The sequence below is a fragment of the Epinephelus fuscoguttatus genome, linkage group LG7 (genome assembly GCF_011397635.1).
Source record: "Epinephelus fuscoguttatus linkage group LG7, E.fuscoguttatus.final_Chr_v1".
NCBI classification, from domain to species: Eukaryota; Metazoa; Chordata; class Actinopteri; order Perciformes; family Serranidae; genus Epinephelus; species Epinephelus fuscoguttatus.
In genome coordinates, this window is record NC_064758.1 from 26,718,895 (window position 1) to 26,739,241 (window position 20,347).

The window sequence follows — 20,347 nt, forward strand, 5'->3', positions numbered from 1 at the left end:
CTTCTTTTCCCCCCACTGTTGATTCCTGCAGTCTGGCTTCTTCCTTAGGAAAAAAAGAGAGGAAGGGATTTAATATAGTTATTGTAATTGTGTTGTCTGTCTTTGAAGTCAAGACGAGATTGCTTTTGACTTGCAAATATTTCAGATTGAATTGAGCTAAATGACTTTTGGGAAATGTCCCCGGCATTCACCGCGTCCTCCTCTTTCTCTTTTCTAAAGGTTAATAGTATCTGCTCTCAGTGAATGAGTCGGCGGACTTAACTGTGCCATTCAGTGACGGAGGAGGTTTGGTGGGAGCGACTCTCTTTCTCTCTTGGGGCGGGATGGGGTCAGCAGGTCAAGCTTTATCCTGGTGGGGATGGACACATGCAGCATGGAGAGGCCTAAAAAGACAGTATGTGTGTGTGTGTGTGTGTGTGTGTGTGTGTGTGTGTGTGTGTGTGTGTGTCTGTGTCTTAGCCTGCGTGAAGTGAATGACCCCCAGTTGGCTGTGCATGACTCGAAGGTTGAGCTACCACTGACAGATTTTATTAAATGCATACTAAGACGCTTCACTAAATGTATTCTCTCTTTCTTGCTGTCACCTTTCGCAGGTACGGAGACATGGTTCCAAAGACGATTGCAGGAAAGATCTTTGGCTCAATCTGCTCCCTGAGCGGGGTGCTGGTAATTGCCCTGCCTGTCCCTGTCATCGTGTCCAACTTTAGCCGCATCTATCACCAGAACCAGAGAGCAGACAAGCGGCGGGCGCAGAAGGTACAGGTGAACACAGTTTTATTTCCCTTCAACTGAGCCCTGGAGGGTTGGAACTCCAGACACCCACACTTCAGAGGGGAGCTCTGACGTGTCTCTCCCCCAGAGGAGAGGACTCCAGAGGGTTCAGGTCTTCCCTGAGACTAATGATGATAATGCGCACTGACTTACATTACCATGAACACTAGGTGTGTGATGCATATTCAGTGAGTATCACCATTACTTTTACAGACCTTCTCCCTTGACATGCATACCTAAACTGTGAACTTCCCATTTTCCCTTTGCTCTGCATAAATTAATCAATTTTGAAGGATTTTTTTTTTTGGCCAGATTCAGACAATACTGACATCTTAATCATTTGCGAGGTTAGCCTAGTGTTGTGCAGCTCTGGCTTTCCATGGGGATCAAGAAGATTTACATTTGCTGCATGTTGTAATATACATATAGATAATATATTTATAAACATTATATCAACTTCAGATCAATTTCCTGTTTACAGATTCAAGATTTTGGTAATGTAAGGATTTTGTTTTTTGGTCACTTTTGAAAAGGGTTTGTAAGTTATAACCAATGGATGGTGTTGATGTTTAAAAAATCGTCAACTAATACTTTATAGATCAGTTATAAGCCAGTAACAAGAACAACGTGTAGGTTGCCAGGTTGGAAAAAAGTTCCTCTGGTACGTGTTCATCTGCTAGCAAGACACTCTGTCTTTTTACACTTTATAGTTTGTCGGCAACACCTTCACATGAGCCAGTTACTTTATGGAAAACCTTTGACAAATCTAGAACAAAATGTTTTCGGTAACAACTCATTAACATGTATAGCTTGGGGACTTACTAATGGATTACCAGCATTTGCATTTTCACTACATTATAACCAAATAAAAAGGATAAACACAAGCCAAAGGGATTTTATAGCAACTGGCAACCCAACTATTTTATTAGTGGCTTGTTCATGAGCTGTAAGGTATTACTAAATTATTCATTTGCCATTAATAAAATCAATACTTATAACAGTAGCACCAGATTTTTTAGTATTGCTGTGAAAACTGTTAAAGGCCTTAAAATTTAGAGACAGATTTCTGTTAGTACTCAGTAGCTGTGTCTCGATCCAGGGGCTGCAGCCTTCGAAAGCTGCATCTGAAGACCGATTGCGTCCCATCGGTGCGACCAAGGCTGTCCCATTTCAGAGGCTCCTTCAAATGCGGCCGAGAAATGCAGCCTAGTTTCTTTCGCATCTGGAGGATGCAACGGATGAATTGTTCGTGGCCCAGCCTATCCCAAGATGTATTGCGCGCCAGTGATGATTGTATATTAAGTTAAGTTAACTAACAGTTGTTAACTAATATATCAAACGGCAGTGTCTCCGGCGGTGAATCATCTCCTGAAGTATTAAATTAAAATATATATATATATATATATATATATATATATATTTATATTTATATAGTAAGAATCTCTGGATCCACAATTTAGAGCTAACTAACTTTCTAGCTCCTTCTTTCATTAAGCGCAGCTGGTTGCTAGGATTGGAAGACTGGAAGTCAGTTCCTTTCAGGACCTTTATTTGTCCCTAAGGGGCAATTGGTTTTGCTGCAGTGGCAATGAAAAACAGCCAGGGCTGAACATACAATGTTGAAGACTTTAAATCTACAACAGTGACCATATTCTTGATCCTATAGACACCCAAGACCTGAGCTGAACTGACACCAAAATAAACCCTTTCAAACTGAAGTATCTCTTTAATTCACACTATCTAAATGTCATCATTACTCCAATCGGATCCAAGAACCAAACCCAAAATAGCCTGTCAAAGAAGTGGATATCAGCAACTTACCATCTTTGCATGATTTTCTCTGTCGGCCTGTCCTTGTGAGGAGATTTTATCCTTGTAAGTATAGCAATAAAAACACACGCAGGCACAAATTTATAAATAGATTGTGTAAACTCATGTTTAAACCGTGGAAGATTTAAAGATCCTATCTTGCTTTGGGTAAACAGCCCAGCCTTTAGACCTTTAAAGAATCGTGTTGTGGTGTGTCCGTGAGCCAAACTGGGTAGCGGCATCAGCTGGCGCACATACAAAACTGGGCTGGTAATCATAGCTTAAGGGCAAGCCTGACAGTTTTTGTTCTCCTGAGATAGATAGTAGTGTGTTTGTTTGGAGCTGGCAGACGTGCACACACTGACACATATTTTCAGAGTCCATTCCTCTCTCTCATCACTCTCGTTCACACCTCTCCTAGCGAGGCTTTTTTCACTCTCTTCGCTTATTTCTTCTCCGCTCATTTCTGCTCCTCTGCCTCCATCCATCCACTCCCCCCCCCCCCCCTCCTCCCTCTCACTCTCTCTGTGATTACTGCCATCCATCTCGGCACATGCTCTCTGGTTGTAGTTTAAATCTGTTTAAAGTCCTGCAGTTCGACCGTGGCCTGACCGCTGCCCAGTCTTAACTAACCGTAACCTTGTCTGCCAAGCAAGGCTCCGGTGTAATACAGCCAAGTGTGCGGGGACGAAAAGACACTCAGAGGGGACGGAAGGAGGGTCGGAAGGTTGGGAAAATTATCTAGATTGAAAACAGGTTGGAGCCGATGAGATGTATAGTGTTGACGCAGAGAGGAGAGGAGTGGTGAGGAGGAAGGCCAGAGGGAAGGAGGGAGCGGGGGAGGCAGGGGGGGAGCAGAAAGGGGGGAGAGCTGGAGGCGATGTGTGTCCTAATGCTGTGTTCTTTCCTGAAATAGCCATCACCCAGATGAGGTGCTGGCTGGAAGCATGGTGTGTGTCTGTCTGCTTGTGTACGTACATATGTGCATCTGTTTAAGCGCATATATCCACATCTGTGTGTGTGTGCGTGTGTCCACCGTACTTCCCGTCAGTTGAGGCCTGACCTTGGTCTGTGTTTTCCACTGAGCTGCAGTGTGGTGCAGTGTCCCAAACACCGCTCGGTACCAGATGCCGACACCTACACCTTCAGAAGTACCCACCAAGTGACCAGTGTAGCATGACGGTGCTGTCGTCATTAACCAGCACTAAATGACTCCCTCAGGCACTCGTACGCCGCCCTGCCTTGCCTGCAGTGAGGTCAGCAATTTTCTCAAGCACCCATACATCCATTGGATAGGTTTTCTGTATTTCATAATGGCATGACTCAAATGCCTTATCATTGCCTTCATAATAATATCCCACCTGGATGCTTTGATCCTTGAGAGCGTTATTACTAAGGCAAATCAAGGTCTTAAGTGCCAAGTATGATGATAGGTTTGCAAATGCGATACTTAGAGCATTTAGGAGATGCAATCTATGTACCATCTCTGTCTTTAATTAGCCTGCAGGATTAAGTGTTGCTTAGCATTTAAGCTTGTGCGCTTAAGATCAGTGGAGTATGTCTTGAATTCCATATTGTGTTAGTTTTAGTTGGAGATGCAGTGCAATTATTTGATATCATGTCCCAACTGGTTTTAGCTAAAACACCCCTGCCTGTCTGTCTCTCTGAATGACAGTGTCAGTTTGTCACTTTAGTCCTGACTGAAGCATCTCAACAGCTATTGAATGGATTGGCTTTTGTACAGACATTCACTGTCTCCAGAGGACGAACCCTGATTACTTTGATGATCCCCTTTTCCTCCAGTGCCACTATGAGATTTTACATTTGTGGTCATGAGTGAAATATCTCGGCAACTATTGGGTTAAGTGCCATACAATTTGGTACAGGTATTACATTATGCAGATCTGATTATGGGGGAGAGTTACTGCCTCAAGCGAGGGAGTTCAGGTATCTCGGGGTCTTGTTCAGGAGTGAGGGTAGAATGGAGCGTGAGATGGATCGGCTGGTCGGTGCAGCTTCTGCAGTGATGCCGGCGCTGTGCCGGTCTGTCATGGTAAAGAGGGAGCTGAGCCAGAAGGCGAAGCTTTCGATTTACTGGTCCATCTACGTCCCAATCCTCACCTGTGGTTATGAGCTCTGGGAAGTGACCGAAAGAATGGGATTGCGGATACAAGCAGTGAAAATGGGTTTCCTCCGTGGGGTGGCTGGGTTCAGCCTTAGAGATAGGGTAAGGAGCTCGGACATCCGGAGGGAGCTCGGAGTAGAGCCGCTGCTCCTTTGCGTCGAAAGGGGTCAGTTGAGGTGGTTTGGGCATCTGATCAGGATGCCTCCTGGGTGCCTCCTGCTGGAGGTGTCCCGGGCGCATCCCACTGGTAGGAGGCCCCGGGGCAGACCCAGAACACGCTTACACCCAGGGCACGCTTACATATCTCATCTGGCCTGGGAACGCCTTGGGGTCCCCCAGGAGGAGCTGGAAAGCATTGCTGGGGAGACGGACGTCTGGGGTGCTTTGCTCAGCCTGCTGCCCCCACGACCCGGCCCCAGATAAGCGGATGAAAATGGATGGATGGATATCTGATTATACTGTGGTAATCCCCTGATTTTCATCTAGTGCCACCACTGGTCAAAGTTTCAGTTTGCCTCATACTGTTATGTATGAGCAAATACCTGCAAAACTGATGACCTTTCCATTTTAAAATGGTGAACGTCATGTAAACATGATACCTGTCAAACTTCAGCATGTGTCACTGTAAGCATATTAGCATGCTGGTGTAAACATTTAGCTCAAAGCACTGCAGGTTGCCCTTAAAGCAAAATCAGCACGGTATCATAGCCCTGGTTACCAGAAATCCCATGTTCAGAGCTGATCTTCTTCCAGGCATTATTTTGTAAGTGTGCATTGAAACATTGTCTGTGTGATGGATGCAAAGCTCTGGATAGCCCTGCACTAAAATGATCAACTTCTCCATATTCACCACAGACGGATACTTATGGAAGAAGGGGAAGATATCTGCCAGCTAAGATTGGCTGTTCCTCATCGTATGATGTGTTGCTGGGCTCCAAAAGTCAAACTTTGTTAATCTCAAGGCGTGGCCATTGCACCCTAAAAACAGACATTTGGAAAAGCTTGTGCATCGCGATGGCATCACTCTTTCATCGGTCTTTCGTGCGTCTAAATTGGCAATGATGGATTTGAGGGTACAAAAACACCTTATGGACGGCACAAACAAACAGTCCAACAAAATGCTAGGACAACAAAAGGAGACCAGCATGATATGTTGCTATTTTAAAGTGGTTTTGTTTACAAAGAATGGGAAAAAAATACATTAAATACAATTATTTAATGTCTATTGTTTTATGTAATTATTGTAGTAAAGCATGTGGCTATAAAATGTAGCTTTGCATTTGGCCAGATCTTCCATGTTTTCTTCAGTTGTAAATTCCATGGCACAGGATTGCCAAAAGTTAAGATATATTAACTGTGGAAGGCAGTGCTGTCAACCATTGCTGGTACTCTCTGCCAGCCACACCTAAATTGATATCCGGTTCACCGTCTGCCGTCTGCCTAAATCCATGAGAATGCAGCATTAATCTCGTGTGATTTGTAGCAACTGCGATGGATTTTACTGCCTTTTCTAACAACTGCTGCTGACATGTGTTCAGCTCATTACACGTTACATCACATTAATTTAATGTACTTCGACTCTAGGTTGGCAGACAACAGTCTCTCCCACTATAAAAGATAGTATCTCCAGTGTGGAGAGTGTATGATAGAGCCATTACCATTGTGTGGTCCACTCTTTCACTGCTAATGACAACTGTGATCTTTAATGTCCCGCCCGAGCCATGAATTACTCAGGCATGCCATATCCTTCAATACCCCATTACGACCGCCTGCGTAACATGTAGTGTTCTTTAATGCTCCATAACCTTAATGACATATGACCTCAGCCATTAAGCCAACCGCTAATCAAGTGTCACTGGTCATTTGCCATAGCAAAACGTCGTTTCCTTAGCATTTATTACCAGCGCATGGTTATATTTCACGGAAAATCCATCCTTCCTCAGACCATTTCTTAGAATAAGGCTATGTTTAATTGAGAGTAAAATAGGAAAGCCATTGAAGATTGCCTCTCACTGTACTTAAAAGACCAGCGGAGAGCTGACAGGAGGAGAGGGGGGAATCATTGAGGAGAGGAAGTGCAGCATTAGTCCCTCTGCATTTTCCAGCCTCTCCCCTTTTTTTCTCCTCACATGCTTTTCCTCTCTCTCTCCCGTCCCCCTCCCCCATTCACATCCATCTTCATTCAGGTCTAATTGTTAGCTGTTCTGGGCTCCCATTACAATTAGCCATCCATCTGGGTGGTGGTAGATAGACAGGCCCTGATCTATCTCACTGCACAAAGGCAAGATACATGAGGATGCCACTAGTTGCTGTGAGGCGAGGAGGAACAGCTCCGACACAGACATGTATTCTCTGTTCTGCCTCCCTATAGTGTTCAGTGTCACTGCTTTTGTTCTGCAGTGAATTGAACACTGAGTTTAAGTCCTTCCCTGTCTGTACGCATGATCCCATAAAGTGATTCGAAACAAAGTGTCTAATCTGCAGGGGTTACTCTTTAGTTGCTCCTCGGAGCTCATTTGCATATAGGTAATAATATCCTCAGGTACGTCTAATTACAAATTCTGAATAGTACACCTGAATGAGGGCAAGATTTAAATGGAGAACTGCAAAAGGGCAAGTGATACAGAAGAATTAAAAAAGAGGGGGGGCATTAATTTTAATGAGCTTAACTTTTAAGTGCACCCGTGGTATTCCTGGATCTGGTTCTCTGGCTCTGTAAATAATGTGTCTCCAGGTGTTGTCAGACAGACATGAACCCTGGTTTATTTGTATTTTTACCCATACACTCAGGCATATACATACAAGTTGTCACAAAGGGACTTCACCGCAGCACAAAGACAAGGTTAAGTGAGTAAGAACAATGGGCCTTATACAAGAACCATTGGTACAAACAGATTCATTCTTAAGTGGCACAAACAAGTGTAGGATGTGTAGGATTTTGGGGGATATATCGTCATGTGGTCATTCCTTAGAATCAGCTGTTTTTATCTACATAGGGAGCAGGCCCAGCAGAGTCCATCATGTTGCACAGCCATGTTTCTACAGAGGCCCAGAGGGACATACCAAACAGTTGCTCTAGATAGGGCTAGTTAGCAGCCCCTCTGCAACGAGCAGCATTAGAGAAACACAGTTTTTTTTTTAACGGGAAACTGATTTATTCAGGGGGTTTTGTGGTTTAAATCACCAGATTCATTTTTTTAGAAAGTAGGAGACCTCTGTCAATAATCTGGCCCCTGGTAAAAACTTCTTGAACATCTGGATCTTCAGTTTTCAGAGAAAAAGGTGACCCATGTGAGCCAAACCACATCAGAGAAACACTGATTTGTAAAGTGAAACTGTTTTATTCAGTGTTCTTACTGGTTTTTATCACCTGGGATTGTATTCACAAAGCTCCCTAGTAAAAAAGATCTGCTCCTAGGGACGAAATTCTAAGAAAATTCTTAAAATTGTTTTCTTAGAATTTCCCCTTAAAGTTAAGACTAGGTCCTTAAGAGTTTCTTAAGCAGAGGAGAAAATGGTGGAAGCACAAAGAGGCTGAAGAAATATTCTCCAAATGCTGGATGACAGTGAGGAAATGAAATGCTACAGATTAGATCACGCAGGGATAATACTTGTGGTCCGTGTCATTAGGGATAGGCACACATTTCCCACCTAATGCTATAATGCCAGAAATAAAATTATTACAGTAGCAAGATATTTGAAAAACTGGAAAGATTCAACAGTGCAGCAGTGATGACTTGAGTCTGTCTCAACCCTCCATCAGCAGAGTGATCACACTAACACTGAAAACACTTTCACAGTCAGCAGTTCATTTCATTTCCACTGGGTGTCCACGCCTTGCAGGCTCACAAAAGGGCGAGTCTGTGACAACCAATCACATCAAAAAGAGTTGAAAGAATGCATTATATCTGGCAATGGGGTCAACCACACCTCCTCACTCAGGTAAAAGTTTCTAAGAACCTTCCTAAATCACTCCTTAGCTAGGCGCCTAACTAAAAGCTTTTAGGCTAAGTTAGGAGTTCTCTTAGAGCGTTCTCAAAATATTTGTGAATACGGCACCTGGTCCATTTGTTTCGGAGAGGAAAATACCTCTGTGCATAATTTTGCTCCCGATAAAGACCTCCTAAACTATGAACACTGAAGGAATCCTGACGGAGAGTTCAAGCTTGGCGCAAAGGAGAAGTTTCATCTGGTTGCAACTGCAGTCCTCACCACTAGATGTCACTAAATCCTACACACTTTGCTCCTTTAAGTGGCTGCATGAGGGTCTTTATGCAGGTCGATTTCCATAGAACATTTCAAATCTGACAGTGTAACATCATCTACTGTATAATATTCTCTCCTCTATCTGCATGACTGTCACTTCCCCTTGACCACCTCCTATCTAAGTCGCTTCCCAAAGACATTTTTTAGCATCCAACTCAATGCTCCCTCTGTATTTCTGTCACAGTCCAGCACCTCTCTGATGACACTTCCTGTACAGCTCTACTATTAATATTTTGTTATGGTTTTGGGTTCCCTAATACAACTACTGACACTGCTAGATTCATTCTGTTTTCGTCTGCTGATTCTCGACAGCAGGATTTTAAGTTCCACAGTATAAAGTCCTTATTTTTATGTTCAGAGTAATATGCTCGTGATTGAAACATTGTCAGAAATGGAGTGGAACAAGTAGCCTTATATGGCAATTTAGAGGCATGGTAATCGTCAAATCTCACGAAGGCGCGCCTCCTCATGAACAGGTGGCACTCAACAAGGTGAAACGAATGACACTAGAAGTTAGTGCTGGTAAGAGGTTTTGACAGTCAGACTTGGAACACTTGTAGGAATACATCTTGTGGGAAAAAATAAGACAGATGAATGATTATATGAAAAATGCTGCTTGTTTTAGCAGCTAATTATATCTTGTGTCTTTCTGATACAAGACATTATCTGTAACTTGAAGTATGCCATTCTTATTTAAAGAAGTATTTCAATGGTAGAAAAATGGTCTTTTCATAAAACTAGGCTGTGTATGCAGCAGAAAGACACAACTCCTTTTGAAGTTGGAGCTATATGACCAGAGAAATCAGAGAAAAAGAGCTGTGGTATTTGCTTGTGCTCAAGAGGTAAAAAACCTACAACTACCAGAATGCACTGCGCCGCACCACTGGCTGCCTGCTGGTCACAAACAATCTCGTACTACAGTAGAACAGTGCACTAAAATATGTTTCTGAAGACATTTTAGGAAGAAAGCAGTAACATAATCTTGGAATATATTTTATCAGCACTGCCTGGTTTTACCACTCTGCATTTAAGAGATCTCTCAATCCACTCATATGCTTTTTGTGTCCCTGGTGGCGGGCATAAGAAAGTGCAAAGGGCAGTCTGTAGTTCAAGCAACTACCCTAGATATGGCTGGGCAATATGGACAGAAATTCATATCTCGGTATTTACAGGCTGATTGGCGATACACGATATATAGGCCTATGTCTGTATTTTCAGTTGCAAGTCAAAGCCACATTTGAGATGTCACAAGCAGTTTTTTTTTTAAAAAACAGACTGTGACCAAAACAGAATGCAAAGACAGGGATTTTATTGCCGTTTGAAAATATGCAGCTGCACAACAGTTACACCTCCAGAACACTAGTAGGCGGCGGGGTTTCTTAGTTGATTCAAAACGCACCTGAAAGATAGATTAAACATGGCTTAATAGAGACAATTTCAAACACAAGTACATAAATCAGCTTCACTATAACTCGCAGCATTCACAAACAAACACTTGTCTTTTGCTGGACACGCTTCCCCACAAATACAACATGCTAAAGTTATTAGCACAAGTCTATTAGCCTAGTGGCTTACGGACTCTCCACTCTTATGAAGCCAGGGACAACAGCAACATTTAACAAAGGTAACAGCACATAATTTGGCTCCATTGCAACTCACAAGGTTCACCGACAAAACAACTGTCTTATACTAAACACGTTTTCCAAACAACCATAACATGCTAGCATTATTAGCACAAGCCTATGGCATTTTACATTGTATAGGCTAAATTAGCCTAGCGAGTCACGGAGATTTCCTCTACCCATATGAAGCAAGGATAAATCACACACAAGACTTAAAATGCTATTATGTGGAGGCTTTACTGTCTTCACAATTTATTTTTTTCTTACCTGTGAAATTAAAGTAGATAAAAGCTTTGTTTCCACTGACAGGAGGTCTGTGTATGAATGAGAGGGGCGGAGCTATGTCGACAGTGTGACAGAGGAGAGATGCACACTGGTATGCGTCATGTAATGCAACTTGACCCTATATCAATATAAACGGTGTTGTCTAAATGTATATCTTGCTTGAAAATATATTGCTATATCGTACATAGTCGTTATATCACCCACTTTTAGCCCTAGAGTCAGTGAGATTGAGCTGGGAGATCTAGGAACTGATAAGATGGAGGGAGGTTTACCACAGTTTGTTTACACATACTACCCACAATTTTTATGAAACAAAGCTGGTTAAAATTCAGCAAAGTATACCTTTGAGCAAACCTGACAATTATCAATCGATTGTTTGCTTTATTTCATAACCACAGATCTTGTAAAACTACCCACGAATATACCCCACAAAGACAAACACAGCAGTACCATGTAGAGTTAAACCGTTATGGATCTTTGTTTGACAGAACGTCTTAACGGTAAATCATAAATTTTGCCTCAGGTGTAGAGCAGCAGGATCTATACAGTACATATCTCTCATTGTTTGTTTCCCATTATCGCTCTTGTGTCTGTGAAAATTTACTAGCAATTTCTGTTTTATGGCCTTGTCTTTTCCCCACTTTGACTGGAAATCATTCTCTGCTTGGACCAGTTGTTGTCCTCAGACTTAGTGAATAGTAAAATTACTGTCTGTTGCGGTTCTTGAGCATTACATTGGCTCGGGGCTGACATGGCAGAAACAAATCAAAACAAAAAACAACTCCTCTTCCCTCCCTCCCTCCCTCCCTCTCAGTCTCACTCCCTTTGCTCTAAATCATCTCACTATTGTTTTTAGCCCTCCCTCAGAAGGTTGAAGTCAAAAGGTGGAGATGACTTCTGGCTGAGAGTGTTTTGCCCTTCTAGACGATCAATAAAATCGTCTGCACTTTGGAAGAAGGCAGACCGAAAAGAGAGTTGGGGGGATGTTGACAGGGGACCTCGCTGAGGGGGGTCAAGGGTTCTGCTATGAATTATGTCCTTGGTTTAAAAAAAAAAACAAAAAAACATCCTAAACATTACAGCAGCTTGCCGAGCAGAGCTGTGCTTTTCTCTACAAAGAGGAGGTAATCCAGGCTTAGCAAAGGTATTTTGTCCCTGAGTGGTGTTAGTCCGAGGTTAAGCTGTCTTTGCCGCGGAGGTCTATATCTGTGGGTCAGAGGTGTCGGTGGACTTGATTTTCAACTAGAATCAATTCTCGCCATCGTGGAGTTTCTTGTCTTCACCAGGTCCCAGATGTATTTCCTAAAAGTCACTTTTTCCCCAACTTTCTTTCCATATTTTGCTCTCTGACCCTCCTCTTGTCCTCTTGTGTCTGTGTGTGTGTGTGTGTGTGTGTGTGTGTGTGTGTGTGTGTGTGTGTGATCAGTGTGTGTGATCATAAACCAAGTAACTGACTTATGTCCTCATGGCAAAAATGTCAGCATGTATAAAAGCAGCTCTTTAGATGAGTGGCAGCTGCACAACAAAATCAGACTCTTCCACAGTTATTGTGTGTGTGTGTGTGTGTGTGTGTGTGTGTGTGTGTGTGTGTGTGTGTGTGTGTGTGTGTGTGCATTTGTGCGTGCATGCCTGCGTGTTTGTGCTCCCTCATCAGATGGTCTCCTCTTTCACTTGTATGGTTCCAAGGCAGGCCCGAGGCAGAACCTAATCTGGTCTCATAGCTCGATTGCTCCACTTTTCACTCAGCCAAATCCTATACAGGCAGTCTTGCAAAGCTGTAACTCACAAGGTGCCATGAATTTTTTAACTTTTACTTTCAACTAAAAAAAATGAACTTCTAACAAAACTTCCTGGCAATGCTCAGTGGAGTATGGCATGGGAGCTAAGTGGATATGTAGCGGTTTTTGATCATTTGAAGATATATGCCAGTTTCGATTCCTCAGCTGGCGGCGTACGGTGTTAAAATGAAGCATTTGTGCTGGCTTGCATCCTATAGCTATAATCTTTAAAGTGTGATTGATCCTAAATCGTGGCTCCATGGCAGGAAGTAGAGGAAACAAAGAAGAAAAAAAAGGTGTTTGGATCAGTTTTTTGGCTCTTGGGAGCGAGGAAACATCTGGATTATTTCAACCAGTAATACTGAATATTACTATTCTGATTGGCTGGCAGGTTTCACAGTATTTGGGGTTTGAAAGCTGCTGTTTTTGTTGTTCAAAGTTCAACTGTTTTTTGTTTTTTTTGCCACATCACACATATCTGCTCTGTAAATACTGTTAGTGAGATTTTTATATTTTTTGCTTTCATGATGGTGCCCCCGATTTTTGTATTAATATGTCTCAATACTGTTCATAGAGAACTTCAAACAATCATTTGCACAAAGCCTCATTGTTCAGTGCTCTGTCATTGGCAGATGGTGACAGTGGTTAACAGCTAGACAGCAGCCAACACAAAAACAAAGGGATAAATGTGATTTCAGTTGGACTTTAAAGAGACAACTCACCCAAAAATCAAAAATACATATTTCTCCTCTTACCTGTAGTGCTATTTATCAGTCTAGATTGTTTTGGTGTGAGTTGCAGAGTGTTGGAGATACCAGCCGTAGAGATGTCTGCCTTCTCGCAAATATAATGGAACTTAATGGTGCTCAGCTTGTGGTGCTCAAAGCGCCCAAAACTTATATGTGGAAAACTCAACAGCGATGTCTCTTTCCAGAAATCATGACCCAGTTACTCAAGATAATCCACAGACCTTGTTGTGAGCAGTTTCATGTAGGAACTATTTTCTTACCAACCGTATCACTGAGCAGAAGGAAGCATTCACCCACTGCTAGCTCACCTAGCACCACTGAGCTACCTAATGTTACAGCTCAGCCAAGGACGACACCATTAGTGTTTACATCTCACGCTGTCACCATGAGTAAGTGCACACATCCATCTGCGTGGTGATACGGTTGGCTGGCGTAGTTCAGTCGAAAGAAACTAGTTCCTACATGAAACTGCTCACAACAAGGTCTGTGGATTATCTTGAGTAACAGCGTCATGATTTCTGGAAAGAGACTTTTCTGTTGAGTTTTTTAATGTATTTTTTTGGCGCTTTGAGCACCACAAGCCGAGTGCCATCTAGTTCCATTAAATTTGAGAGACGGCAGACATGTCTGTAGCTGATATCTCCAACACTGTGCAACTCACACCAAAACAATCTAGACTGATAAACAGTACTATAGGTAAAAGGAGAAATGTGTATTTTTGGATTTGGGGTGAACTGTCGCTTTAAAAACATCCTCCATGTATCAAGGAGAAAGTCATTTGTTTAAAAATGGTGACCGGGATCCTGATATTGGAATATACAGTATTTTGATGGACACATTTTGCATGGAAAGTATATTTAATGTATCAAACACCTCATGCTGCATCATCCGCTTTATAGCAGCTTTCTGTGAACCTGTGACCCAAAGTATATTATGTGAGGGAAAAAACTGTTTCACTCTCCTATAACAGAACTCTGTGTCTGTATACATGGTGTTAATGTGACTGCATGTGTCTCTGTGTCAAGGAATGTGCAGCAGATGCACTTTTTCGCCATGTAACATTAACCTTCCACATGCTGTTCTGTGTATGTATAGGTGTTAATGAAAGTCCCGTGTCCGTGGTTCTTCTTGCACTCCTCTGTGCTCTCGATGATGCTTCAGCAGCAATTCAAGCTCAATCTGTCGTGCTGTGGTTCTGCCTGAAAGCACAGATGGGCCTTAGACACAAGCGCCCAGATCCCAAAGGCCCCGGGAATCTATCAGAGAACCGCAGAAGTAGATTCATTCTCGCGGGACATGTTCTTAAGATCCCCTTCATTACCCCTGCGCTGCCTGGCAACCATCGCCACAGTCAGGAGCCGCTGTTTGCGTTGTGACCCCTGAGAAACAATCCCATTGGCTGAGCACAATGCCAGAACATAGGGGTTATCCCAAAGGCCTGTGGGAATGCTGTGCTAGCACAAATGTACATAGGTGTTAGAGTGTGAGGGCACAAAGACGGCGAGGCAAACTTGCCAAGGAGAGCTGCAGGGAGGTGAAAGAGACAACAAGATGCAGGTGAACAGGAGAAGGTAAACAAATAGAAGGGGGTTTGGTTTGTGCTATACATGTTACAGTTTAGATTGGCTGCTGCGCATGTGTGTGTTCACATGCGCCTCTGTTTATCGCTGTCTCTCTTCAGATTACTAAATCACAGCATGAGCTACCTGCAGGTCAACACACATTACCATGTTTTAAATGAAACTCAAGCGAGGGGATGAGCTCAAATTACCATACATTACCATACCCTTACTGAGCCAGGTACTTCTGCAGGTACTCTGTATGTCTTGTGTGTATGTGTATGGAAATTCATCTGTGAAGATGAGGCGTGCATGCATAACCCACATGGAGATATGCAAACACACATCCACACACTCAATTAACCCCCCAGCGGTGCATGGGCCCCCTACTAAACGAGCTCTCTGCTCATCATTTACACAGCTCACATTATCCCTCCACCAATTTCCCCTCAATGAATCCGTCATTCTATTTTAAAATGCGGAAAGCGAAGCAACAGAAACACACACGCACTTTGTAGCTGCAGCCAGCCTGACACCCGGCTCTTGACTTTGACGGGAAAATGGCGGGCCTTTGAGAAGTGAGTGACTCAGATTACACTATCCTGTAAAAGCAGTTGTTCTGGTAACTGAGAGATTTATTGAGACCCACATTTTCACACAGGCCCGTGTACACAAGCGAATGCGCACTCAGAGATGCTTTTCACAGCTTTCAGTAGACACAGTGCGCTTCGGGTAGAGCAGAAACCAGAATGTTGGAGTCCTTCCGCTGTGTCAAAGCATGTAATGCATAAAGAATTCACTCCAAGGACCAGGGTGTATGTGTTCGCCTTCATATTCCTTCTCTTCTTCTTGTTCGTCTCTGTTGCTGACGGCCTCAGAGGAGAGATTTGACAGCGTGAGAGAAAAAGAAAAAAGAGGTTGGACTGCGAGCTAACCATGCTGTACAACGTGTTTGATGACTAAAGATGCATTGCAGCAGACACTAATGATGCAGAGAATTATGAGTCTGGACACTTCCTTGATTTGTTTTGTGAAACTAAACTGCCAAGAACAGCCCAAATGAAGTGAATTCAGTATTTTACATGCAGAATGACACATAGCTGCTTAAGTCATACAGGATTTAGCCCTCGCTTCCTCTCTAACTGATTTTCAACCCAAGGAATGTGTTATCGTGTAGTCACCATAAATCATTCATAAGTATCACAAGAGATCAGAGCGAATTTATCACAGGAGATCAGAGCGAATGCTTTAGCAACACATGTTTGATTTAATCTATAAGATCACAACTAAGCATGTGAATGTGCTGGAGCTGAAATCAGTGGGATGTGTCAGGTGATACCCAATCATTCTGACATGGGATGCGGTATAGGCGCTGACTAACAGGTGGTTTCTGTGGTCTCTGCAGAAAGCCCGCTTGGCCAGGATACGAATATCCAAGACGGGAAGCTCCAATGCCTTCCTCCACAGCAAGCGCAACGGCCTGTTCAACGAAGCTCTGGAGTTCACGGTAAGACCAGCCTCTGATCCACGCACTCCACAATGCCTCACCTGTGTCTCATCAGTGTTTTCCTCACATATTTACATTTTTTAACTGCTGATTCAAAAAGCCTGACCTCTGCGTCTCCCTGGAAGAACGTTTCTGAGGATTTCAGAGCAACAACTAAGTCACTGTCCCTCCTTTAATTATCAATTGTTAGAGTGGACTCGGCGTCCCGTCAGAGCAGCTAACGGTGATCTCATTCGATAGGCTTCTAATGTGAGCATCTCTGAGCCCAGCTGCCCAGCTGAGGAACATGCTTGAGGCGATGCAGCGGGAAATGTAAACACAACTCAAGGATGTTCCTTGCCTCACCAAAATGTTGCGGTTCACAAGCACTATAGTGGCCCGGGGCTGACACAGTGCAAAAACAAAAACAAGTGCTTCTTCCTCTCACTCCCTTTAAGTGTCTCTATAGCTCTCTCTCTCTCTCTCTTCAGTAGCAATGGTTAGGACAGAATCTAAATAGCACCAGTACTTATACTCAAGCCAGGCCTGAATAATGCATTGGATTCATATTGATATTGCCTTAAGAGACGATATGCTGCAAAGGCTGCAGTGTCGTTTTTATTATGTTATTATGTTTCCATTTATCTTAATTGCAAGCAAAGGGTCATGAGTAAAGCTTGCCTGCAGAGTATATACTGAATGTTTAAGTTGCTTTACTGAATGTTTCTTGAGAATGGAGATTACGTCTCAGCACAACAGTGTAAATAGAAACTGTTGAGAGACTCTTGACACTGATGAGGAGTTACAGTTTGCAAAAGTGTTATATAAACAAGGACACTCCTTTTGCTGTTGGTTTTATTCATCACAATCAGATCTGTTCAAAGGACTCCATTCCTATTAGGATTTGGTTTATTAATACAATGTAAATTGCAAACTGCTTCATCAGGACTCCCAGTCTGGTAGTTAAATAAATAATAATGTTGGAAATTAGGGACATTATTAGTTTAAAGAGCAATATATGTCCCTGCTCAGTGTGCTCTTTTGTAGGAATTTCACCACTTAACTAACAAACAAAGCGTGGATGAATTACTGAACAGGTCTGCCAGGGCACAGGCCAAGGGGCCCAGACTGTCAGGGGCCCTCCTAGCCTCTTGCAAAACATCACTGACCAGGAAGAGACACAAACAGACTACAAAGAGACGCAAAGTAACTGCAAAGAGACACAAAATAACTAAAAAAAAGGGGCAAAACAGCTACAAAGAGACTCAGAACAGCAAGAAAAGACACAAAATGATCTCAGAGAGACACAAAATAACTACCAAAAGGGGCAAAACAACCAAAAAAAAGACACAAAATGACTACAAGAAGATACACATTGACCAAAAGAGACATAACAGTACTTGAAGAACACACGAAAATGCAATATTACTTCAAAGAGACACAAAACAACAATAAAAAGACACAAAATGATCTCAAAGAGACACAAAATAACTACCAAAAGGGGCAAAACAACCAAAAAAAAGACACAAAATGACTACAAGAAGATACACATTGACCAAAAGAGACATAACAGTACTTGAAGAACACACGAAAATGCAATATTACTTCAAAGAGACACAAAACAACAATAAAAAAACACAAAATGATCTCAAAGAGACACAAAATAACTACCAAAAGGGGCAAAATGAACAAAAAAAGACACAAAATGACTTCAAGAAGACACAAATTGGCCTCAAGAGGACACAAATTGACCAAAAAAAACCACAAGATTACTTAAAGAACACACAAAGACACAATATTACTTCAAAGAGACATGCAACAACAACAAGAAAAGACAACAAAGAGACAAATAACTACAAAAAGGGACAAAATGACCAAAAAATACACAGAATGACTACAAAGAGACACACATTGACCCAAAGAGACACAAAATTACTTGAAGAACACACAAAGACACAATATTACGTCAAAGAGACACAAAACAACAACAAAAAAGACAACAAAGAGACACAAATAACAACAAAAAGGGGTAAAATGACTAAAAAAAAGACACAAAATGACTACAACAAAAAAGAGCCAAATCACCACAAAGTCTTTGTTTGTATTTCCAGACCTGTGTGAGAGAGGTGGTGGGGCCTTTTACATGCTCAGTGGCCTATTGCCTCATGATCCGCTCATGGTGACACCAATTACTGTCTCTATTATGTAACCCACAATGACAGAACTTTATCTTTTCCATGTTGTGCAGCTCAAAAGTAATTGAGTGCATCATAAAAAATATTTCATGACTTTTTGCTTCTTTCTTTTTTTGCATTGATGCAGTCATTTGTTTAACTTGTAATGTGTCTTGTTTGTGTCACATTAATTTTGTCAGTTTGGACCGGAGTGTCAGTGCCGGTTGGGACCACCAGACTGGCTGCTTCTGTCCAAAGTCAGTGGTTAACAGCTTATTTAAAGATTTATGTCTGCTCAATAAAATATTAATTGTTGTCCAACTTAAGTGTCATTCAAAGGCAGCTATTTACCAACAACATGTACAGCACCATGCAGGGCAACACAGTGTGTTTTGTCGCTCGGCAGATCAAGCCGTTTCCAGTCTCTACAGTATGGTGGCCACCTGGGTGGTGAGCCACAGCCGCCCCCAGACAGACTGCTGATACGGGCTTGTGGTCGCATGTATAGAGACGGACAGAAATAACTCCGTTCTTAACACCTGTGTTTCACTGCTGTGTTAGGTACAGATAAGCAGCGTGAACACAGGTGAGCGGTCTTGGCGAGGACAGACCGAGTCATCAGTGCAGGAATGTACCCTCTCAGCAAAGAAGCTTCTGCTTACAACATCAGCCGCCCCGCTTAACAAACAGAAAATTGCTACTACAAATCTTCCAAACATGGCATTTTACTTGCCTTACGGCGGTGCTGTGGAGCATGCAGGATCAGGGCAGTATTTTTTGGCTTTGTTTTTTATAAACAGCTCAACTGCAGGTTCTGCTGGGGAAGACTGATGCAACCCACTGAAAGTCTGTATATGTGAAACACTGCTTTACTTCCGACACGAATAATGACTGCAGTCTGCAATATACTGAAGAGATATCTTCCCAGGCTCGAGATAAGGCTATTATGACCAATATCTATTACGATAATACAGAATAATAAGTGACTTTTGTGCCATAGCTCTTCCCAAAACCCTTCTGAGATGTTAGATATGTAAGAATAATAAAGCTCAAATCCTGTTTGCTAGATATTAATTAAATGGGCATTTGTTGCAAATATTACTTGAGAAACAGAGCGTGCATAAAGCAGATAACAATGTTTTAAGCTTTATAATATCATATAAAGGTCTGTGTTTCTGAATGTGATCTTTCTTGCTGCACAGAGCAAGTGTTCCTCAAGACCTGACAGCCGAATGATTTATTGGACTAATAATAAAGCAACACAAACACACTGCACTGACAAATATAAGCAAATGAACTGCTGAATTTTTACAATCAAATGTTGTTTCTGTTGCTCTTGCTGGTTTCTTTACTTTCTCAGTGGATCCGCGAGGCTCCCCCAGCAGTCCACTTATTCTCTGACTCACCTCACCGCTGCCCAGAAATGAGCTCCGTATCCAATCCACCACAGAACTAGAAATAGCGCCCACTTGTACACACACACAAACAAACACATAAACAGGCCGCGGCACAGAAAATATGGAAAACAAGTCATTACCGAGTTGCCTGTAGCCAGCCTTTGCAATAACAGAGATGGAGGCGAAATGTCACAATGGAATTTTTTATATTAATCATATACTGTATATCCATTAGGAGCGAGTTGTGCTATAAGTCTCCCTTCCCGCACAGATCAATGCGCTGGTTCCACTGATGTTAGCAGACATGCCTCTCAGGGTCAGTGTAG

The 20,347-nt window shown here is 42.5% G+C and overlaps 1 protein-coding gene and 1 long non-coding RNA gene across 5 annotated transcripts in view; one reads left to right on the top strand and one right to left on the bottom strand.

The window, feature by feature from the left end:
- Positions 1 to 20,347, top strand: part of kcnd3 (potassium voltage-gated channel, Shal-related subfamily, member 3) — a 130,596-nt gene that overhangs the window by 103,656 nt on the left and 6,593 nt on the right. For 2 of the 4 annotated variants that reach the window (XM_049580660.1, XM_049580659.1), the window contains 3 exons: positions 594 to 762; positions 16,370 to 16,471; positions 18,825 to 18,881. In XM_049580660.1, the coding sequence (XP_049436617.1) occupies positions 594 to 762; positions 16,370 to 16,471; positions 18,825 to 18,881 (328 nt within the window). The remainder of the gene's footprint in view (positions 1 to 593; positions 763 to 16,369; positions 16,472 to 18,824; positions 18,882 to 20,347) is intronic. The other 2 variants (XM_049580662.1, XM_049580663.1) reach the window with 1 other exon arrangement.
- LOC125891396 (uncharacterized) overlaps positions 1 to 20,347 on the bottom strand; it is a 23,651-nt gene continuing 3,304 nt past the window's right edge. Inside the window, exons 2-3 of the long non-coding RNA XR_007449629.1 lie at positions 263 to 383; positions 1 to 43 (exon numbers count right to left, since the gene is read on the bottom strand). This is a non-coding gene — a long non-coding RNA (uncharacterized LOC125891396). The remainder of the gene's footprint in view (positions 44 to 262; positions 384 to 20,347) is intronic.